General features: G+C 40.4%; 1 protein-coding gene across 2 annotated transcripts in view; it reads right to left on the bottom strand.

Moving 5' to 3' along the window:
- LOC136833807 (serine/threonine-protein kinase SIK3-like) overlaps positions 1-17,769 on the bottom strand; it is a 575,016-nt gene that overhangs the window by 493,238 nt on the left and 64,009 nt on the right. For both annotated transcript variants that reach the window (XM_067096082.1, XM_067096081.1), the window contains exon 3: positions 14,732-14,893. In XM_067096082.1, the coding sequence (XP_066952183.1) occupies positions 14,732-14,893 (162 nt within the window). The remainder of the gene's footprint in view (positions 1-14,731; positions 14,894-17,769) is intronic.

Raw genomic sequence — 17,769 nt, 5'->3', positions numbered from 1 at the left:
CCTTCAAGGAGTCTCTCAATGAGGAAATACTATTGATATCACCTGCATCAATAGTGGTTTCAATCTTTTTGGACCAGTTAGTTATCACAGACTTAAAACCCCCGTGTCACCTCTTTAATTCTTCCAGGTCAGACATCCTAGTCTATAATTTACCAACACCAAATACACAAGTTCTTAATTACTAAAAGTGTACAAACTACCAGCGCCAAAAAAATATATATACCGCATTAGCAAATATTATATTTAACAGTTGGCTACACCTCTTCAAATCAATCAATGGTAGATCACTACCAGTTATATCATATATATGTGCCCTTGACTATACATACATATATATAGTGCACAACAGGGTTTCATTCTAAATTAAATTTCACTTAAGTATCTTTTACATTTCAGGCTGGACTAACACACAACATTCTAAAATGGCCACCACCATCAGCCGGTCACGTCTTTACCTCTATCGCCAAATATCACAACAATCCTTAAAATTTCATAAACTTCAACTATACAGATCTCTGCTATAACAAGCAATCACTGATATCCTGATCATGGCACCATTTTATTCCGACTCATTCAGGATAAGTAGAGCATTTCAAACCGTCAGTGTTATTGTATAGCCCTTACAATTTGAAACGTACTAACCTAAACGTAGCCTAAGTCTTATACTACGACACCCAGCTTACTTCATTCTTATGACAGTTCAAATTGTGATTAAATCAATGCATTGCGTTGTGCATATTAACTAAACAAACGATAAAAACTTACTGTTGGCACATTCAATGTTCCTAGCTCAAAATACAGTGGTCAGATTGGCGTGAGCACAATCTCTATTTCGTGACCCTCATCCAAAGCACACTTCAATTAATTCTCCTTACAATTAGATATGCATATCTCCTAAAGGAACTGTTCCCTAAATGTACTTCAAGATGAATAGGAATACTTAAGTGGATTTGAAGGCACCGACAACTATGGCTGCATTCTTGAGTCCCTACTAGCTCGAACCACTCTGTATCAAGGTTATGAAGAGACTGACTTCACGGCCATCTTTGACCGACACCAAACCTTCGATTAACCACCGGATAAACAACCGATACCGGTAGTTAAGCACTATTAACATATACTTACAATTAAACACATGAAACAGCTAAGACAACGCTTTCCATTACTAATACAAACAAAACATAATATCCTTCTTCTACACAATACGCATTTCCACTTTACGTATATTTAAAGAGAATATATAAAACTATACCGCAACTTGTGGAAAAGTACAATCTCTCTTGTCAAAGTTTCGATAACGTAAGCATAAGTTTGGTAATCTTGTCTGAAACCCTAGCCTAGTACAATCTATCAAAAATAAAATTTGTTCAGTTTGTAATACATGTGGCATTTCTCAGTGATGACTGTTCAAGGAAAATTTATTTTAAGAACACTACTAAAAAGTAGATGATCATTTTCTGTTTTATTGAAATTAATGATTTTTCACTTCGCCTCCTAACACTACAGAAGCTTTAATTGTAGACTTGTGCGTGTGTGTGTGTGTTTCTAGAGTGGTATCAAGACTGCTTTTTTAATTGATTGACTGTACAGATTTCATTACAAATTTAGTTGACTCTGTGATTTTCACACATACCATAACACTGGTATCACCACTGCTTCTCTCTCTCTCTCTCTCTCTCTCTCTCTCTCTCTCTCTCTCTCTCTCTCTCTCTCTCTCTCTCATACCCTACACACACAATTGCACTTACCTTTTGGGTAACATAAATAAAACATGAGAAAATATAGTAAAGATATAAATGAGAATGGCATAAAATATATATAAAAAATCATATGCATAACAACACAAAACAAGCTCTACCAAGCCTGTATATAGTTTGTGCATTTGTGTGTACATTTCTAAGCTTGGTATCACTTTTTTTTTTTTGCTTTGCTTAATTTACTGTACATTATTTCAATAAAAGTTCAGTTGCCTCCAAGTATGATTATCACACATAGCATAACAGCACACAAGAGAATATTATATCACTAATGATATTTCGTCTCAGTTGTTCTCTCTCTTTCTCTCTTGTACCCTATGCACACAACTGCGCTTATTCTTTGGGTTTAAAGATAAAAAATGAGAAAATACAGTACAAATATCGATGAGAATAGCGTAATATATACATAAAAAAGTCAAAAGCATAACAAACTTTATCAAGTCAGATATCTACCTAGCCCTATTTACTTATCCAACACTGCATCCACAGCCCCTCCCAGCTAGGGAAACTGCTCCCCAGCTCCACCCACCTTCCAAAACAACCTCTTCTCTACACAGCCTTACTGCCCTTCTTCTCCCATGGTCCCAGCCATCAGACCCATTCCCCACATTAGAAACTTCTCACCCCCAAAAACCCTTTCTCAGTCTGTTTGAGTGTGAGAAGTGTTACCAACATTTTCCTGAGGACGTACAGCGTTGTCAACCACTGGAGAGTAGTTTTTTCAAAATTTTAAATGTTTCATATATATCACACATCTTTGGGGCCTTGGTCCCTGGTCTGGGTGTGTCGGATACTGTCAAGTTCCAGATAACGGTGATTCAGTTTACTAGTTTTATTTTGTTACAAATAAAATTCTGAATAGTTTGCCTAGTGCAGCTGTGAAGTCTTGTGATCTCCAAAAGTTTAAGCAAGGAGCAAATGTATTCCTGTTTTCTACTGATGTCTCCTGAATTCTGTTGTACTGGGTTTATTTCTTATTCCCTTACACTAAAGCCCCCGTATTCACATTCTTACGATTCGCGGATTTCTCTATGGAACATATATATACATATTATTCGCGGAAAATTCGCCAATTTGCGGTATTTTTCACTGAGAAATGTTCACTAATTACTGTATTTTCATATAATTTTCATGACTAAATGCACTTTTTGTGATAAAAGTATTAAAATACTCAGGTATAAACATTTTTAGATTGTTTTTTTTTGTGTTTGAACTATCAAAATAGGCAGTTCTAAGTGTTTTTAGAGGGGTTTTAAGTATTTGCAGATTTTAGCTATTTGTGGGGGGGGTGGTATGCATCCCCGCGAATACGGGTGGTTCACTGTATATCTAATTATCTACCACTTTCCTCTTACTTGTCATTCCTTGCAGCCTGATTTCCCTTTGGAGCCACCCTGGGTTTATAGTCTGGGTTTTAACTGAAAGATTTAAGGATGAAAGAATGAAGTGTCAGGGTAAGCATTGGTTAAGATACTATAGAATCACTCTCTCATTTTCTCAATCGACACCTTGATATTAAAAATTTTTTAAGTTTATCCTCAGAGTATTTCATCAGCTGAGGAGCATAAATCTTGGTAGAGTTAAGCTGGAATGTGGTGTGTATTTGACTGAAACTCCACCCTGAAAGACAACAAAGCCAGTAATATTGAGCCTTCTTCTGGTGATCCTACTGCCACCAGCAATTTTTTTCCATTCTGGGGAGAGATTTTTGGTTGCATTGCTACATATTTGATTATATCTCTAATAAACTAACAGATATCTCAATCACTGTCATTCAAGTTCAGGTTCTGGTATTCATTATAAAAGCTATGTACACAGACACCAGGGATTATTTCATCCTTAGACCCGCTTGGTCTTCAAGACCTAAATTTCATGAACGATCATCTTAGACCACATGAACCCTTAACACCCCCCGGGGCACAAGCTACATCCTCTCTCAAAAGACAAGGATGTGTCTAACTTCTGCTCCTACACTCATCCCAATCTTGTGAGGAATGAACGGAGCTTCTACCAGGAGAAGACCCAGGAGACCTAACACAGTCACTGTGTGAACACTATTCAGACTTGGACTCTGTTGTCCTAGCACTTACCCTCTACTCAGTGGCACCCAAGCTAGTAGAAGGTGCAGGAGAACAAGCATGTACACTGTTTAATGCACCTCCTGTGCATTCAGCAAACCCGCACATGAGAGGAGGAAGATCCCAAAGATCTCTCCCTAGAGCAAGACTCTTGGCAAGTGAATACTCCAGATAATGCGCAGTACCAAGGGAAAAGACAGTACTTATTCCCCTGTGTGCCTTGAGGAGAAGTGGGAACATAACCTCATTGTCTGAGCAAGCCTGGTCTAAAGACCTTACGTGCAATGAAAGAACAGGTTGTACATGCTCCTCCCCTTGTATCCTTAGAGACATGAGAGGATGAGGAAGGGGAGCAGAGGTCCCCCTCTGACTAGCAACCACACATGCATGGTCTTGAGACCAAGCAAGCACAGCATGAGCAGGATGCACAGACTCATCCGCTGATAATCCTGAAGGATCACACTTGGAAGAGTCAGGGACAGTTCTCTTGTGTAAGTAGGCAGGGGCAGGAGCCCTTCCCTGCCAAAGGATCAATGATTACATTCTGGTGACTAAAACAGTGCCCTAGTGTGGAGGTTTTTACTGGTTCATGGACTGGATGGAGAGAGCCCAGTTGGGGGGGGGGTGGTAAAAACTTCAGTTGTTTAGGCAGGAGCACTGTCCAGCACAAGGTGGGCCTTCAGATGCAACTGTTTATCCTTGAAGTATTTCTTGACACTAAGGACAATCACTCCATTCACCCATTCAATAAAAGAACTACCTGGTTACCCCAGCCTTAGTGTTTGCCTTCTGCATCATGCCAAATCTATTTTTCATTATACTGTTTTTCTTAAAAAACCCTTACGTTCCCTTAGTGGCAAACAAATAAAGGCTTCAATATTAAATCCCCACTCACATCCCACTAAGCAAAAGAGTGAGCCTCCCCTTCATTGGTTTGTGTCTCGCTGTGACTTTGTTGTCTGACATAGGTCCAGCTTGACCTTTTTCTCCAGAACAAGCCTGTTCCATCGCAACTGAACACTTGCAGGGGAACAAATACTTCAGCCTTTACATCGTCTTTAAACTCTTCAACATACTTCTTGGCAGTATATATGTCAGGACTGGCAGCCTCCCCAAGCCTAACCACACCATGTATGCCACTAATTCCTTTTAAATTTCTCAAACCACCCACGACTAGGTTTGAATGCCTGAGCACTATCTGTAGCCACATTCTTTCCACGAGTGGTTTTCAGGAGATCAGTAGGGAGTTGTTTTGCATTTCCACATAAGAGGACCTCATAAATACTATCACTGGCTAATTGTTTTTCATTTATCCAAATTAACAACAATTTCTCAACCTCTCCAATTGTGTGAGACCTTTGTTTTGTTACAGATTTTGCTCTCTTAGCCACATCAGCTGTTTTGATGGCCTCTTCACAGTGTACCACTGAAAAATTGTAGATTCTGACATATAAAACATGTTATTTTCATGATAAAATTATGTTTCATATATACTTACCAAATAATTACATAGCTATATGCAGTTCTAACTCGTGCAGCAGCCTTTATTTAAAAAATAGCGGTAGCACTTTGATAGTTTAGTGTGGGTGACAAGCCCCACCCACCAACAGGAGTACTGGAAATGACTTAGCAGAAAACCTTATTGTGTTTGCGCCCTGAAGTCCATGAGAGGGGAGGAGGGAGGGCTCCAATTCATAATTACTTAAGTATACAGAAACTTGATTTTATCATGAAAATAACATTTTCATATAAGTAACTTACCAAGTAATTACATGGCTGAATCCCACATTGACAGGTGGGATGCATGGGCATATTCTACTCCAAAACATTAAGTTATGGTAATGACTTTGAAATAGAAAAGTTGCTAGCACTGAAGACAATGCTTGTCGTTTCCTTATTTGGTAAGAGAGCTACTGCAGGTAATTACTGCCTCTGGCTGGCGCTCATCTTAACCTGTAGTGGGGTGGTGGTATAGCCGTGGAGCGCCTCTACTTAGGTGGGAGCTTTGAAGCGAAGGATATGTCTGATGGCCAGCAAAGCATAAATAAGTGCCCTTGCCCTGGGCATAGTACCACAATAAAAACAACCAGACAATGCTTTCACCTACACTCAAAACACCACAACCATCCACTGAGACTGGTGGGTACTCCAGGTACACTGCACCCCCTGGCTCCTGAAAATTCGACACCCTACTTTCAGGCGAAGAGATAGTAGGAGAAAAGGAAGATTCCTATGCTTCCTCACCTAATACCATGCCAGCCACTGATAATGGACCCAAGGTATTGCAATTTTCAAACACCGTTTCAATTTCTTTCATAGTGAGATGCAAAGATAGTTTCGCACTTCCAGTAGGTCGACTGCAGAATGGAAGTGAATGACACATGCCTGAAAGCTAATAAGGTAGAGACTGTCTTGACGTCAAGAGCTTTCACTGTAAAAGTAGGCAAAATGCCCAACTGTATCTGAGTGTGTGCCTCAGAAATGAAGTCCTTGCCGAAGAAGGACAACGTGTTGTTAGTCGGAGGGCGAGACAGGTTCTTGACAGAGCACCAGAGGTTACTGGATGGTCCTCTGATCTTCTCGGTCCTGCTTAGATAATACCTTAAAGCCCTAGCAGGACAAAGAACTCTCTTCTTCCTCAGAGCCAAGGTATCCACTAAGGTCTTAATGGAGACACAAAAAGGCCAAGGCTTGGAAGGGTCCTCATTCTTGGCTAAAAATCCATGGGTCAAGAAGCAAACTGCGTCTCGTGAAAAAACTTACTCTTTATTGATGTCTTGGAACTCGCTAATATGTTAGCAACAGCCAAGGCCACAAGGAAGAGAGTCTTAAGAATAAGGTTTCCCTAAGAAGAGGAATGAAGTGCTTGAAAAATGGGACCTGTCAGCCACTTCAATACTACGTCCAGGTTCCAGGAGATCAGATCTTCCTTTCCTGCTTAGACTTATCAAAAGACTTGATGAGGTCGTCAAGACCTGGGACTGACGCAAGATTCAGGACCCGTGATTAAACAATGAGCTAAACACAGCTCGAAACCCCTTAATAGTGGAGGATGGAGGACGAGAGATTCTTATATCTCGGATAAAGAAGGAAATCCGCAGTTGGGTTACAGAAGTCTCAGAAGTGATGTTGAGTCTGAGACACCAATTGAGGAAAATCGCCCACTTAGCCTGGAAGAATAAGTTGATGCCTGCATCTTGCGATAGCCTCTGCAGGCGCAACTTGAAAACTCTTACACTCTGACAAGTTTCTGGACAGTCTGAAGCCTGTCAGGACAAGAATGAACAACCCTTTCATATCTCTTAAAGTGAGGTTGTCTGAGTAGACTCAGTTTTTTGGGGAAGAAGACTTGGAAAGTCCACCCACAACCATAGCAGGTCCTGGAACCATTCTTTCATGGGCCAAGACTTGTTCAGCACTTCCCTGACCATGTTGAAGAACAGAAAGGCATAGCCCAAGAGGACTCCTCAACCTAGAACCGAGGAGTCTGAATAGAAGTCTAAGTCTGGGCTCAGAGGATGAAAGGCTTTCCTCCCAAAAGTCTACGTTCGGACCGCCACCATGCCGGTCCAACTTGATTACCAGGTTCATGGGAAATGTGTACGTGTCCAGCTGTGTTTCCCTGTCCCAGATGGCCTAGAGGAAGAATGCAAAACTTCTCATGACAAGTTGCCTAACTTGATAAACGTCTTGATGGACGACAGTCTTCAGTGGGCTCATCCACGAATGGGCTGAGCAAGACGAAGGGGCTAGAAATTTTTGGACTGTCTGAAGGCAGTTGGTAATTCTCTTGGCAAACAGAAAACCCCGAAAAGTCTGAGAGTTGAGACTCATCCCCAAATAGAGGAACTCTTGCGACGGGGCTGACTAGGACTTCTGAAAGTAGACGATAATTCCCAGTTCCTGAAAGAGAGGAGATGTACAAGTCCTTCATGCACTTTTCCTTCAAAGGAGATCGAAAAGGCAAGTTGTCCAGAATAGACTGATGTTAATGCCTAATAATGAAGTCACTTGCTAGAGGAGCGAGGACTCGAGTGAACACCTGAGATGCCGCAGAGAGGCCGAAGCAAAGAGCCCGAAATTGGAGATCTGGCTGGTGCCGGGAGCTTGGGCGGTGCCAGGCGCTCCCAGAGGAGACAGGCGTTTAGATGCTGGCATGGGGCGCCTGTGAGTGTCCTGGAAGATGAACCTTAGATACTTCATGGAGTCCAGATAAAAGGGAAAATGGAAGCATGCGTCATGTATATCCAAGATTATCATGCAGTCGCCTTGGTGAATGGATGAAATGACTGACTGGTTCGTCTGCATCTCAACTTCACCTGCCGGATGAAGAGACTGAGGGTACTTAACGTTGAAGACTGGTCTCCCAACCCCGATGATTTGGGGACCAAAAACAGACACTAGAAGTCCTCTGAGTTGAAGTCTTCACTTCGTCTGTGACTCTCTTTCAAAGGAGACAGGAGACCTCCTCCAAAAGGGCCGAATGTTTTCCTGAGCTGTGGTAGGCTAAGTTTGGGTCTGTACAATGAAATACCGTTTGTGTGAACTGATTGTTTCGATTTTGTTGTTGTGATGTTTTTCATCATGTTTATTTTGTATTTTTCTTACGAATGCCTGATGTATGTTTTCATGTTTTTTTCTTCTTGTTACTTGCAGTTTGCTTGAGAGTGGTAGGGTAGAGTGGACATCCCTTCACCTGGATCCCCATAGTTGAATGCCTGCCCTGCTTCGCTGCAAGTATTATCTATAAACTGCTGTTATGTGGTCATTAATTGTGTAATGGGGCACAATGAAAACTGGTGTTTTACCGAACATTTTTATTAGAAATATGGAAAACTTAGTATGTAAATCAGCTGTGTCAACTGTGTTATAAATTGTCTTTAAATCAGTTGTGGGAACCCAGAGTCTGATTTATTCTAGTGCCGGTATGAACTGTTAATCCTTAAACGCCGAGCCTCTATTTACAAAAGTGTCTGTTGTATGCCGGCGGCGTTCGGGAGTTGGTGCCGAAGCGGAAAAAGTTTTTTTCAAAAAATCACAGCACGCTTAGTTTTTAAGATTAAGAGTTCATTTTTGGCTCCTTGTTTTTTTGTCATTGCCTGAAGTTTAGTATGCAACCATCAGAAATGAAAAAAATATCATTATCATATATAAACATTGAAATATATGACAGCGCGAAAAAAATTTCATATATAATTGTATACAAATCGCGCTGTGAGCAAAACGGTTAAAAGCTAACGAGTTATTTTTTTTCTTTGTATTGTACACTAAATTGTGATGATTTTGGTATATAACAAATTGTAAAACGATCAAAGCAACACAGAGAAAATATTATCACAAAATGATGCATGAATTACAAGAACGCGGACATAAAAAGTTTTTTCAAAAATTCACCATAAAGCGAAATATTGTGCTAGAGACTTCCCATTTCTTGCAAAATGAAGGTAACTGATTGAATACTACTAGACTGTAAGTGTTTTAGCTTACAATTGCAGTTTTCGACCATTTCGGTCGAGTTAAAGTTGACCGAAGGTAGAATTTTTTCTATTTATTGTGATTTATAAGAAAATATTTCAAAACTGGTAAAAGCTACAACCATGAGTTCTTTTTTGTTGTATTCTACATGAAAATGCACACATTTTCATATGTAAAAGTTTATGTAACGATTAATATAAAACGGTGCAAACATTACGACAAAGTGACGAAAGAATTTCTGCGATGTTGGTATAAGTTTCATGGACTAAGGAAAAAACTTTTTTTTCAAAAATTCACAATAAATTGAAATATTGTGCTAGAGACTTCCAATTTGTTGCAAAATGACGGTAAATTATTAAATATTACTAGAATGAAAGAGTTTTGGCTTACTAATTGCGTTTTTCAACCATTTCGGTCGAGTTCTTTGACCAAAGGTTGAAATTTTGGCACTTCACATGATTTATATGAAAATATTTCAAAACTGATAAAAGCTACAACCATGAGTTATTTTTTGTTGTATTCTAAATGAAATTGCCCACATTTTCATATATAAAACTTTATGTATCGACTAATATAAAATGGTGCAAACATTACAACAAAGTGACGAAAGAATTTCCGAGATGTTCGGCGAGTTACCAAGCGCGGGCGTAAGGAAAGGTTTTTTTTTTTCAAAAATTCACCATAAATCGAACTATTGTGCTAGAGACTTCCCGTTTGTTGCAAAATGAAGGTAAATGATTGAATATTACTAGAATGTAAGAGTTTTAGCTTACAATTGCTTTTTTAGACCATTTTGGTTGAGTTAAATTTGACCAAAGGTTGAAATTTTGGCACTTATCGTGATTATGAAAATATTTCGAAACTGATAAAAGCTACAACCATGAGTTATTTTCTGTTGTATTCTACATGAAATTGCGCACATTTTCATATATAAATCTTTATGTAACGACTAATATAAAACGGTGCAAACATTACGACAAAGTGACGAAAGAATTTCAGAGATGTTCGGCTGAGTTACCGTGCGCAGACGTAAGGGAAAAGTTTTTCAAAAATTCACCATAAATCAAAATATTGTGCTAGAGACTTCCAATTTGTTGCAAAACGAAGGTAAATGATTGAATATTACTAGAATGTAAGAGTTTTAGCTTACAATTGCGTTTTTCGACCATTTCGGTTGAGTCAAAGTTGACCGAAAGTTGAAATTTTGGCACTTGTCATGATTTATATGAAAATATTTCCAAACTGATAAAAGCTACAACCATGGGTTGCTTTTTGTTGTATTTTACATGAAATTGCACACATTTTCATATATAAAACTTTATGTAACGGCTAATATAAAACGATCCAAAAATTACGACAAAATGACAAAAGAATTTTGACATTTTCGGCAGAGTTACCGCACGGATGTAAGGAAAAAGTTTTTTTCAAAAATTCACCATAAATCGAAATATTGTGCTAGAGGCTTCCAATTTGTTGTAAAATGACGGTAAATGATTGAATATTACTATAATGTAAGAGTTTTAGTTTACAATTGCATTTTTTTACCATTTCGGTCGAGTCAAAGTTGACCAAAGGTTGAAATTTTTTGTAGTCGACGTACCGTATGTCCATTCGGCACCCAACAGACAATTTGTAGTCCACATATGGTACGTCCAGTCGGCGTTTAAGGGTTAATAGAAAGCATATCAAGTGATTGTTGAGAGATATATTCCAAGGAAATCGAAACCACTGTGAGATGAATCAAAGTGTGAGTCAGGCAGACAGTGAGGTTGTATACTAAATCATTGCTGGAAAATTCCAAGTAGACTCGATAAAGATTTCCTTCAACTCTACATAGTATTATGGTTAATAATTTGCACCAGACTATTAATCTAATATCTTTTGTATATACACACTGTTTGGTTGGTACCATAAGCAGTTAAGTATTTTGCTGTTTTTTTGTAGTATTAAGATGGAATACAGTTTAAACTTTGATGAATCAGAGTGTGAGTCAGGCTGATAGTGAGGTTGTATACTAAATTATTGCTGGAAAATTCCAAGTAGACTCGATAAAGATTTACCTTCAACTCTACATAGTATTATGGTTAATAATTTGCACCAGACTATTAATCTAATATCTTTTATATATACACACTGTTTGGTTGGTACCGTAAGCAGTTAGTATTAAGTTAGGCTAAGTTAGGTATAGTTCCGTTTGAAGGTCTCAGACCACTGTAATATTAAGGTAATAAATTAGGTTAAGGAAAGTCAGAGTTTCATTTAATAACCTTCAGATTTGTTCCCAATATCCTGCCCCAATTGTGTAATAGGAGAAATCCCCTACAGAGCCTCTTGAGTATTGAGTAGGCCGTCAAAAGGAAGGGAGAAGGGACCAAAGGAGGGCTCTCCATGAAAGTAATTGAGAAGCCCTCCCACGGAACCTAGACAATCCACTGTTCTGTCCCTCTGATACTCCACTTCTCCCAAAACTCAAGAAGACTGGCTCCCACTTGTGCACAGAAGACTTCTTCCTCATTTCTTGGGCAAGGACTTGAGCTCCTCTTGATATTTCTTGTTCCAAGTGGGACCAATCTTGCAGCATGGCGTCTGTTGCCCATGCTAGAGGGTCTGGGGCCTGAGAACAAAAAAGAGGAAGCCAAAGGTTTCTTGAGGCAGCAAACAGGTCCAATGCCGGCCTGCCCCATAGTAACGCAGATTCTGATAGACCAGGGGATCCAAGGTCCACTCAGTGGGAAGGACCAACTATTCGACAGCTCAGCTCGTCCGTCAGAATTTAGTTTTCCCTGAGAAAATCATATGACTAAACTCTCTCGATTTGACCTGTCCACAGTAAAAGGTCTCTTGCTGTCTGGCAGAGAGAGAGAGAGAAAAAAGAGTGAGAACCACCTTGCTTTGTATGTATGTTAGGGCTTTGGCATTGTCTGAATGGACTGCCACAGTCTGTTGTGAACTAAGGTTGAGAAGTACTGAAGCCCTAAATGAATAGCTTTCAGCTTTCTGACATTGATGTGAAGGTTCTGTTCTTCTGGAGACCATGTCCTGAAAATTTTCCAGTTGAGAAGTGGACACTGGAGTGGGTCCTAGGCTGGACTTGGGCATACCCCCACAAAAACGATCTTGCTGGAGAGGAGAGACTGCCTTAAAAAAAATGTGGATGAATCCTTGGGAGGTTTGGAAGAATGCGCCAGAAGATCCTAAGTCGACTTCTACTGAAGGTCCGACTTCTGGGTCTGAGTGACTACTTTAGTGGAACAGGAGCAGCAAAAATCTCTTTCCTTTAAAAACCCCAAAAGAGAAAAGACCCGCCAAGTTCAAGAGAGTCATCCCTGATGGTTTGTCAGCATGAGAAAGGACTCCTAGCCAGTCCGAGGAGAAGTATCCACAAACCATTGCAATCTTCAATCTTACTGGTTAGCACTCACACCATCCACTCCAAGAAACTGAAAACTTCAAACAACTCATAGAGGTCTTGATAAGGAGGTCAAGTTCTGCTGACAGAAAACAATTTTTGTCGACAAAAACACCAAGCATTGGGAAGAAACCTCCTATGGATTAAGCTCGAGGGAGGAAAAACAAAGGAAGCCTTACCTTGCTCCATCTTAGCTGAAAACCAAACTTCAATCTCCTTGAGTGCCTTACTAGAAGGCGAGGAAAGCACCATGTGGGGAGCCGAGGTAAGGAAGACTGGGGTTCGCTGATGCCAAAAAAGGGTAGGAAAGCTCACCCACAAATACTAAGAAAAGCTGCGTAAGCTAGGAGAACCGTGTATGGAAACGGGCACTTGGCACTGCAAGCGGGAGATTAATACTGAAGAGTTGGCGCTGGGCACTCGGGAGCTAGTGCCGGACGCTTGGGAGCTGGCACCGGGCACTTGGGAACTGGTGCCGAGCACTCGGGAGCTGGTGCCAGGCACTTGGAAACTGGCGGCAGTGGTTGTGAAGAGATGGGCAGTGAAAGATCACCATGGGTGTCTGGGAGGGATCGCTGGGCACTTGGAGCCAAATACTGGGGCCCAAAAGAAGTACATTCAGGAGGGAAATAATCTGGACTGCGCTGCACGAAGGTTGAGGACTGCGCTCGGCTCCTTAAACCGCTAACTGGGCAGTAGAGAAGAGTGGCCAGCATCACCTACTTGCCTTTTCAATATACGAGATGAACCTAGAAAGCGCTCGCGGTGCTTCCAAGTCTGGGCTGGAGTCTTGGGAGTCGGACAACTGACACACATCCACAGAGACACCTTTCCAACGGCTGTCTGTCGAAGCCTGGGATTGATCAACAGGCTCGACTGAGGGGGCGACTACCCGTGGGCAAAGCCCATCGACCTCCCTTGGACCTCCGGTATGACTTCTCCCAGGTTTAGGGGAGAATGACAGGGAGAATCGGCAGGACGAGTAACCCCCTCCCCCACTTCACTTATCACTACCAGGTTAATTTCTTGTTAAACCTAGACTCAAGACTAGCAATGGCAAGGTTCGGAAGCAAGGGAGCCAGGCACGCGAGTAGGTGAATTAAAAATAGGAGGGCTAGAAGCAGGAGAAAAAAGGGCAGGGAGGGGAAAGAAGGAATAGCAGAGCTATCTTCTAACCTAGGCTAGAGTAGAATTCTAGGCTAAGGGAAGTTTGTTTCTCGGCTCTAGAAGCCGCTTTCCTTTCTATCCCTCTCTAACTTGTCTAGTTGAGATTAAGTACCTTCTGCTCTTGCTAACCATAACATTTAGCGCAAGTTTTCTCCCTACTATATTTCTGGCCCCTACATTTACTGCAAATTGTATGAGAATCATAAGAAGATTGATTAATCTGGTTTGCAACTTTCGCTACAATAGCAAAAATAGGTGAACCTGAATCAGACATAATTACCAAAAGACTAGAAAGATCCTGAAAGCTATTAAAGCTTGAAGGCTACTCAAATGAGCGATAATAGTTCACCGAAATCCAGCCATACAAGTGAAAATCGGTAAACAAAAGCTGCAGCAAACCCCCAATGTTACTCGAGAGCTGGCAGAAACAGAATAAGGTTTTCTGCTAAGTCGTTTCCAGTACTCCCGATTTTTTAAATAAAGGCTACCGTGCAAGTTAGAATTACAACTATGTAATTACTTGGTAAGTTACTTATGTGAAATAGTCATTTTCTATCTACTTACCTTTTTGGTTTGCTGATATCTCTAACCTTCTTAGGCCAATGATGATTTATATGCACTGGAATCAACAAAAATAACACAAAGGAACATAAGACAGTTTGGTGGAGTTGTGCACTAAATGACAGCTGAGCACTTCCACTCTGTATCTGCTGGGAACCACACACCACATTAGAGTTATCTTTGTCTAAAACAAAATATACAAACATCGAACAAATATTGCCCTTAGACTGGAGGCAGTGCAAGTACTGAGGCATAACTAATATAATGCAGTTTTGTTTACATACCTGCTATCTTTATGTTTTGATCTCTATCTAAAAGCAAATTCTCTGCTTTCAAGTCTCGATGAACAACATGTCGCTTGTGGCAGTAACGAAGAGCAGCAACAATCTGTAAAAATTTCTGTCGTGCCTCCCCTTCTTTCATCTTTCCATGACTAACAACAAAATCTGAAAACAACATTGTATAAAATTATTAAATGATAATTAAAATGCCTTAAAGTGCTATAAACTTCCTAAGAGAAGCAATTCAAGGAACTAACTTCCTAGAAAACCAAAGGTATATCAAAAATGATTTCAACACCAAAACCTTCCTACAGCAACTTGCCAATAATAAAAGTTCCCACAGTGCCAAAAAAAAAAAAAAAACAATTTATGGTAAAATGAATTATTTGGATACTTACCTGTTAAAGTTAGCTTATATCTTCGCACCATTAAGTGCAATCGGCATTCAAAATAAAACAAAATAACACTTGGCTAACACACCAGGACTGTCTCTGTGATCGCCCGTTTCCCGCCAGGTAGCGTTGTAATGTTTACATTCTTGTCAGAATTCTTCATGACCACCCACTAAGATGTGGGGAGGCTGGGTGGGCTTCCACTTTAACAGTCGGTAAGTTTCCAAATAATTAATTTCATGAAAATTTTCATTATTTGGAATATATCTTATCTGCTGTTAAAGTTAGCTGACTACCACACTGAATAAGGATGGTGGGTTAGTGCCGCCAGAGAAACATGGTTCAGCCAAGCAAACTAAAAGCTTTTTACTATGGAGAAAAAAAAGCTTCTCAACATTCCTGCATGTTGTGTGATCCTTACTGGCAAGTACTGTCACCAGACACTGAAACCACAACAGGGTGTAAGACCCTTGTAGCGAGACTTGTCAGAAGATCCTCACAGGGAAAACAAGGACTATCTCAAAGAGCACTAGTGACTCCTGTGCCTTAGCCAAAAGCCCATAACCAACACCAATGTGTACCTTCATGCTCCCAAAATTCAATAGCGGGATTTCCTAACAACCAACAATAAGATAGAAAGCAAGGTTACTATGATATTTAGTTCAGGAGAAAGCATCCCTGCTGCAACAATAGGATTAAGGGCTTTACACCTCATGCTAAATTTGAACATTTTGCAAATAACATGAGTCAACACTTAACTCTCCCCTGAGCTGCATAACAACCTTCTCTAGCGAAAGGTTTTAAAGGAAATAAAAGACGTGCTTTACGGTACAGAAGCCATGAGGATTATTTTAAAAAATGGTAAAAGCTCAGGAATCACATCACTGTGATTTGACTTCAGCATTCTTGGACATATGAGTGTTTGGTCTCCTAACACCACAGTGTTTTTGACAAAGGAAAAATCTATTTCAGATAAAGGCCCGTGTCACCCGGTGACATGGGGCCGAGCTCAAAAATGTTTTCTTAACTCCCCTCTTAAAGGTTTATGTCTGTCCAGCTAAACCCTTAAGAGTTCTAACTGGACATAAGACAGCTACTTCTTCCTTGCCTACCAAAGCAGTTAAATTAGGCACTGTCACAAATCTGGGAAGGGCTTTCTCTTCTAATCTTTTCTCTAAGCAATGAAAGAAAAGAAACAGTTTGCCACTAGAGCAAAGCCCACATACAACAAAGGACTTGAAGCTCATAAACACACTTTGCCGCAGCAAGAGCTAGAAAAAAAAGGTGTCTTCACAGTTCTTAAATGATGCCTTATCAAAAGGCTCAAACTGAGGTTATGTTAAAATCTGGAGGACTACATCTAAATTTCATCGTAAACCATGATAGGAAGATTGAAATTTCCAGCACAAAAGATAGAAAACCTCTTCAAACTTTAGATTGCGAGCAAAATTCCAGTCAGCATGGTGCAGAACTGAATGCAATGTAAGCAGTATCCTTTGATCACTGTGACAGAAAACTGCCTTGCATACCTGATACTTGCAGAACTTAAATCAGGCTATCTATTGAACAGGTGCTGGATATCACACTGGACAAGCACCAAGATCAACTGACCACTGTTACTGATGCATAATCGAACAGTGGAGGGCCTTCTAGACTTAGGGTTGCTTCCTTGGCCATTCTAGAAATGCCATTAGCTCGTAACAGACAATGACAATCCCCATGCGGTAAGATGAAGCATGTGGAGGTTTGATGGAACCTTCTCAAATAAGACTGTCTCAAAAATCTTTTCTGAATGGACAAAGATGAGGAACATCTACCACCAGGAAAGGAAGTTAGAGGAACTGTTCCCTTTGGGGCCACCAACAAGCCATCAAAATCATCCTGTGTTCTGCAAAGCTCACAACTTGAGTATTTTCTCAAAACAGCAAACAGAGGAAAAGCATAAAGGTCTTGATTCGACCATTCTGAAGGAAGGCATAACCTGCCCATGCCTGAGGATCCTGGTATGGAGGGCAATAAACTGTGTTTTGGGCAGTCATGACCAGACTGGTGTTTGGGTCTTCCCAGAGGTTCCACAACTTCTGGCAAACCTTAGGAAGAGGGGGCTATCTGACTGAAGACCTTGCCCTTTTCTGCTGAGTTGTCTTCAATAACAATGTGTTTTCCCCTAGGACAAAACTATATGAAGGAATGATGTTGCTGGGCTCTGTCCAAAGGAGAAGGAAGTTTCTTTGTTAACATGAACAAATCTCTTGATCTGTGTCTTTTTGTTATCTTATGTAAGAATCGAGAGGTTGAACTGTTGGAAAAGACTGTGATTGTATTGTCTCTGACTAGTATGTACTGCTTGTGTAAAATCTGTAGGTTGTTTACCTTCCAATTCCCTAATCTCAAATATTTCTCAGAATGGCCCCTCAATCTGACTCTGGGACATCTGAACACAGTGTAGAGGTTCTTGAGGTCTACAGGCCAACCCATCAAAGTTCTCAAAAGTGGTAGAAAACTGTCTATCTCTCTGCTGGAAAACCCTCCAAAAAGAGAGAGCTCATCGTCATCCCTAGATAAACAACTGACTGGACCAGAAAGGCATAGATCAGTCAATATTAAACAAAATGCCCAACTCTGAGGTTACACAAAAAACATAATTCT

Source organism: Macrobrachium rosenbergii, chromosome 52, assembly GCF_040412425.1.
Source record: "Macrobrachium rosenbergii isolate ZJJX-2024 chromosome 52, ASM4041242v1, whole genome shotgun sequence".
Lineage (NCBI taxonomy): Eukaryota > Metazoa > Arthropoda > Malacostraca > Decapoda > Palaemonidae > Macrobrachium > Macrobrachium rosenbergii.
The sequence above is the reverse complement of the archived record's forward strand: the minus strand, read 5'-3'. Positions and strand labels throughout refer to the sequence as shown.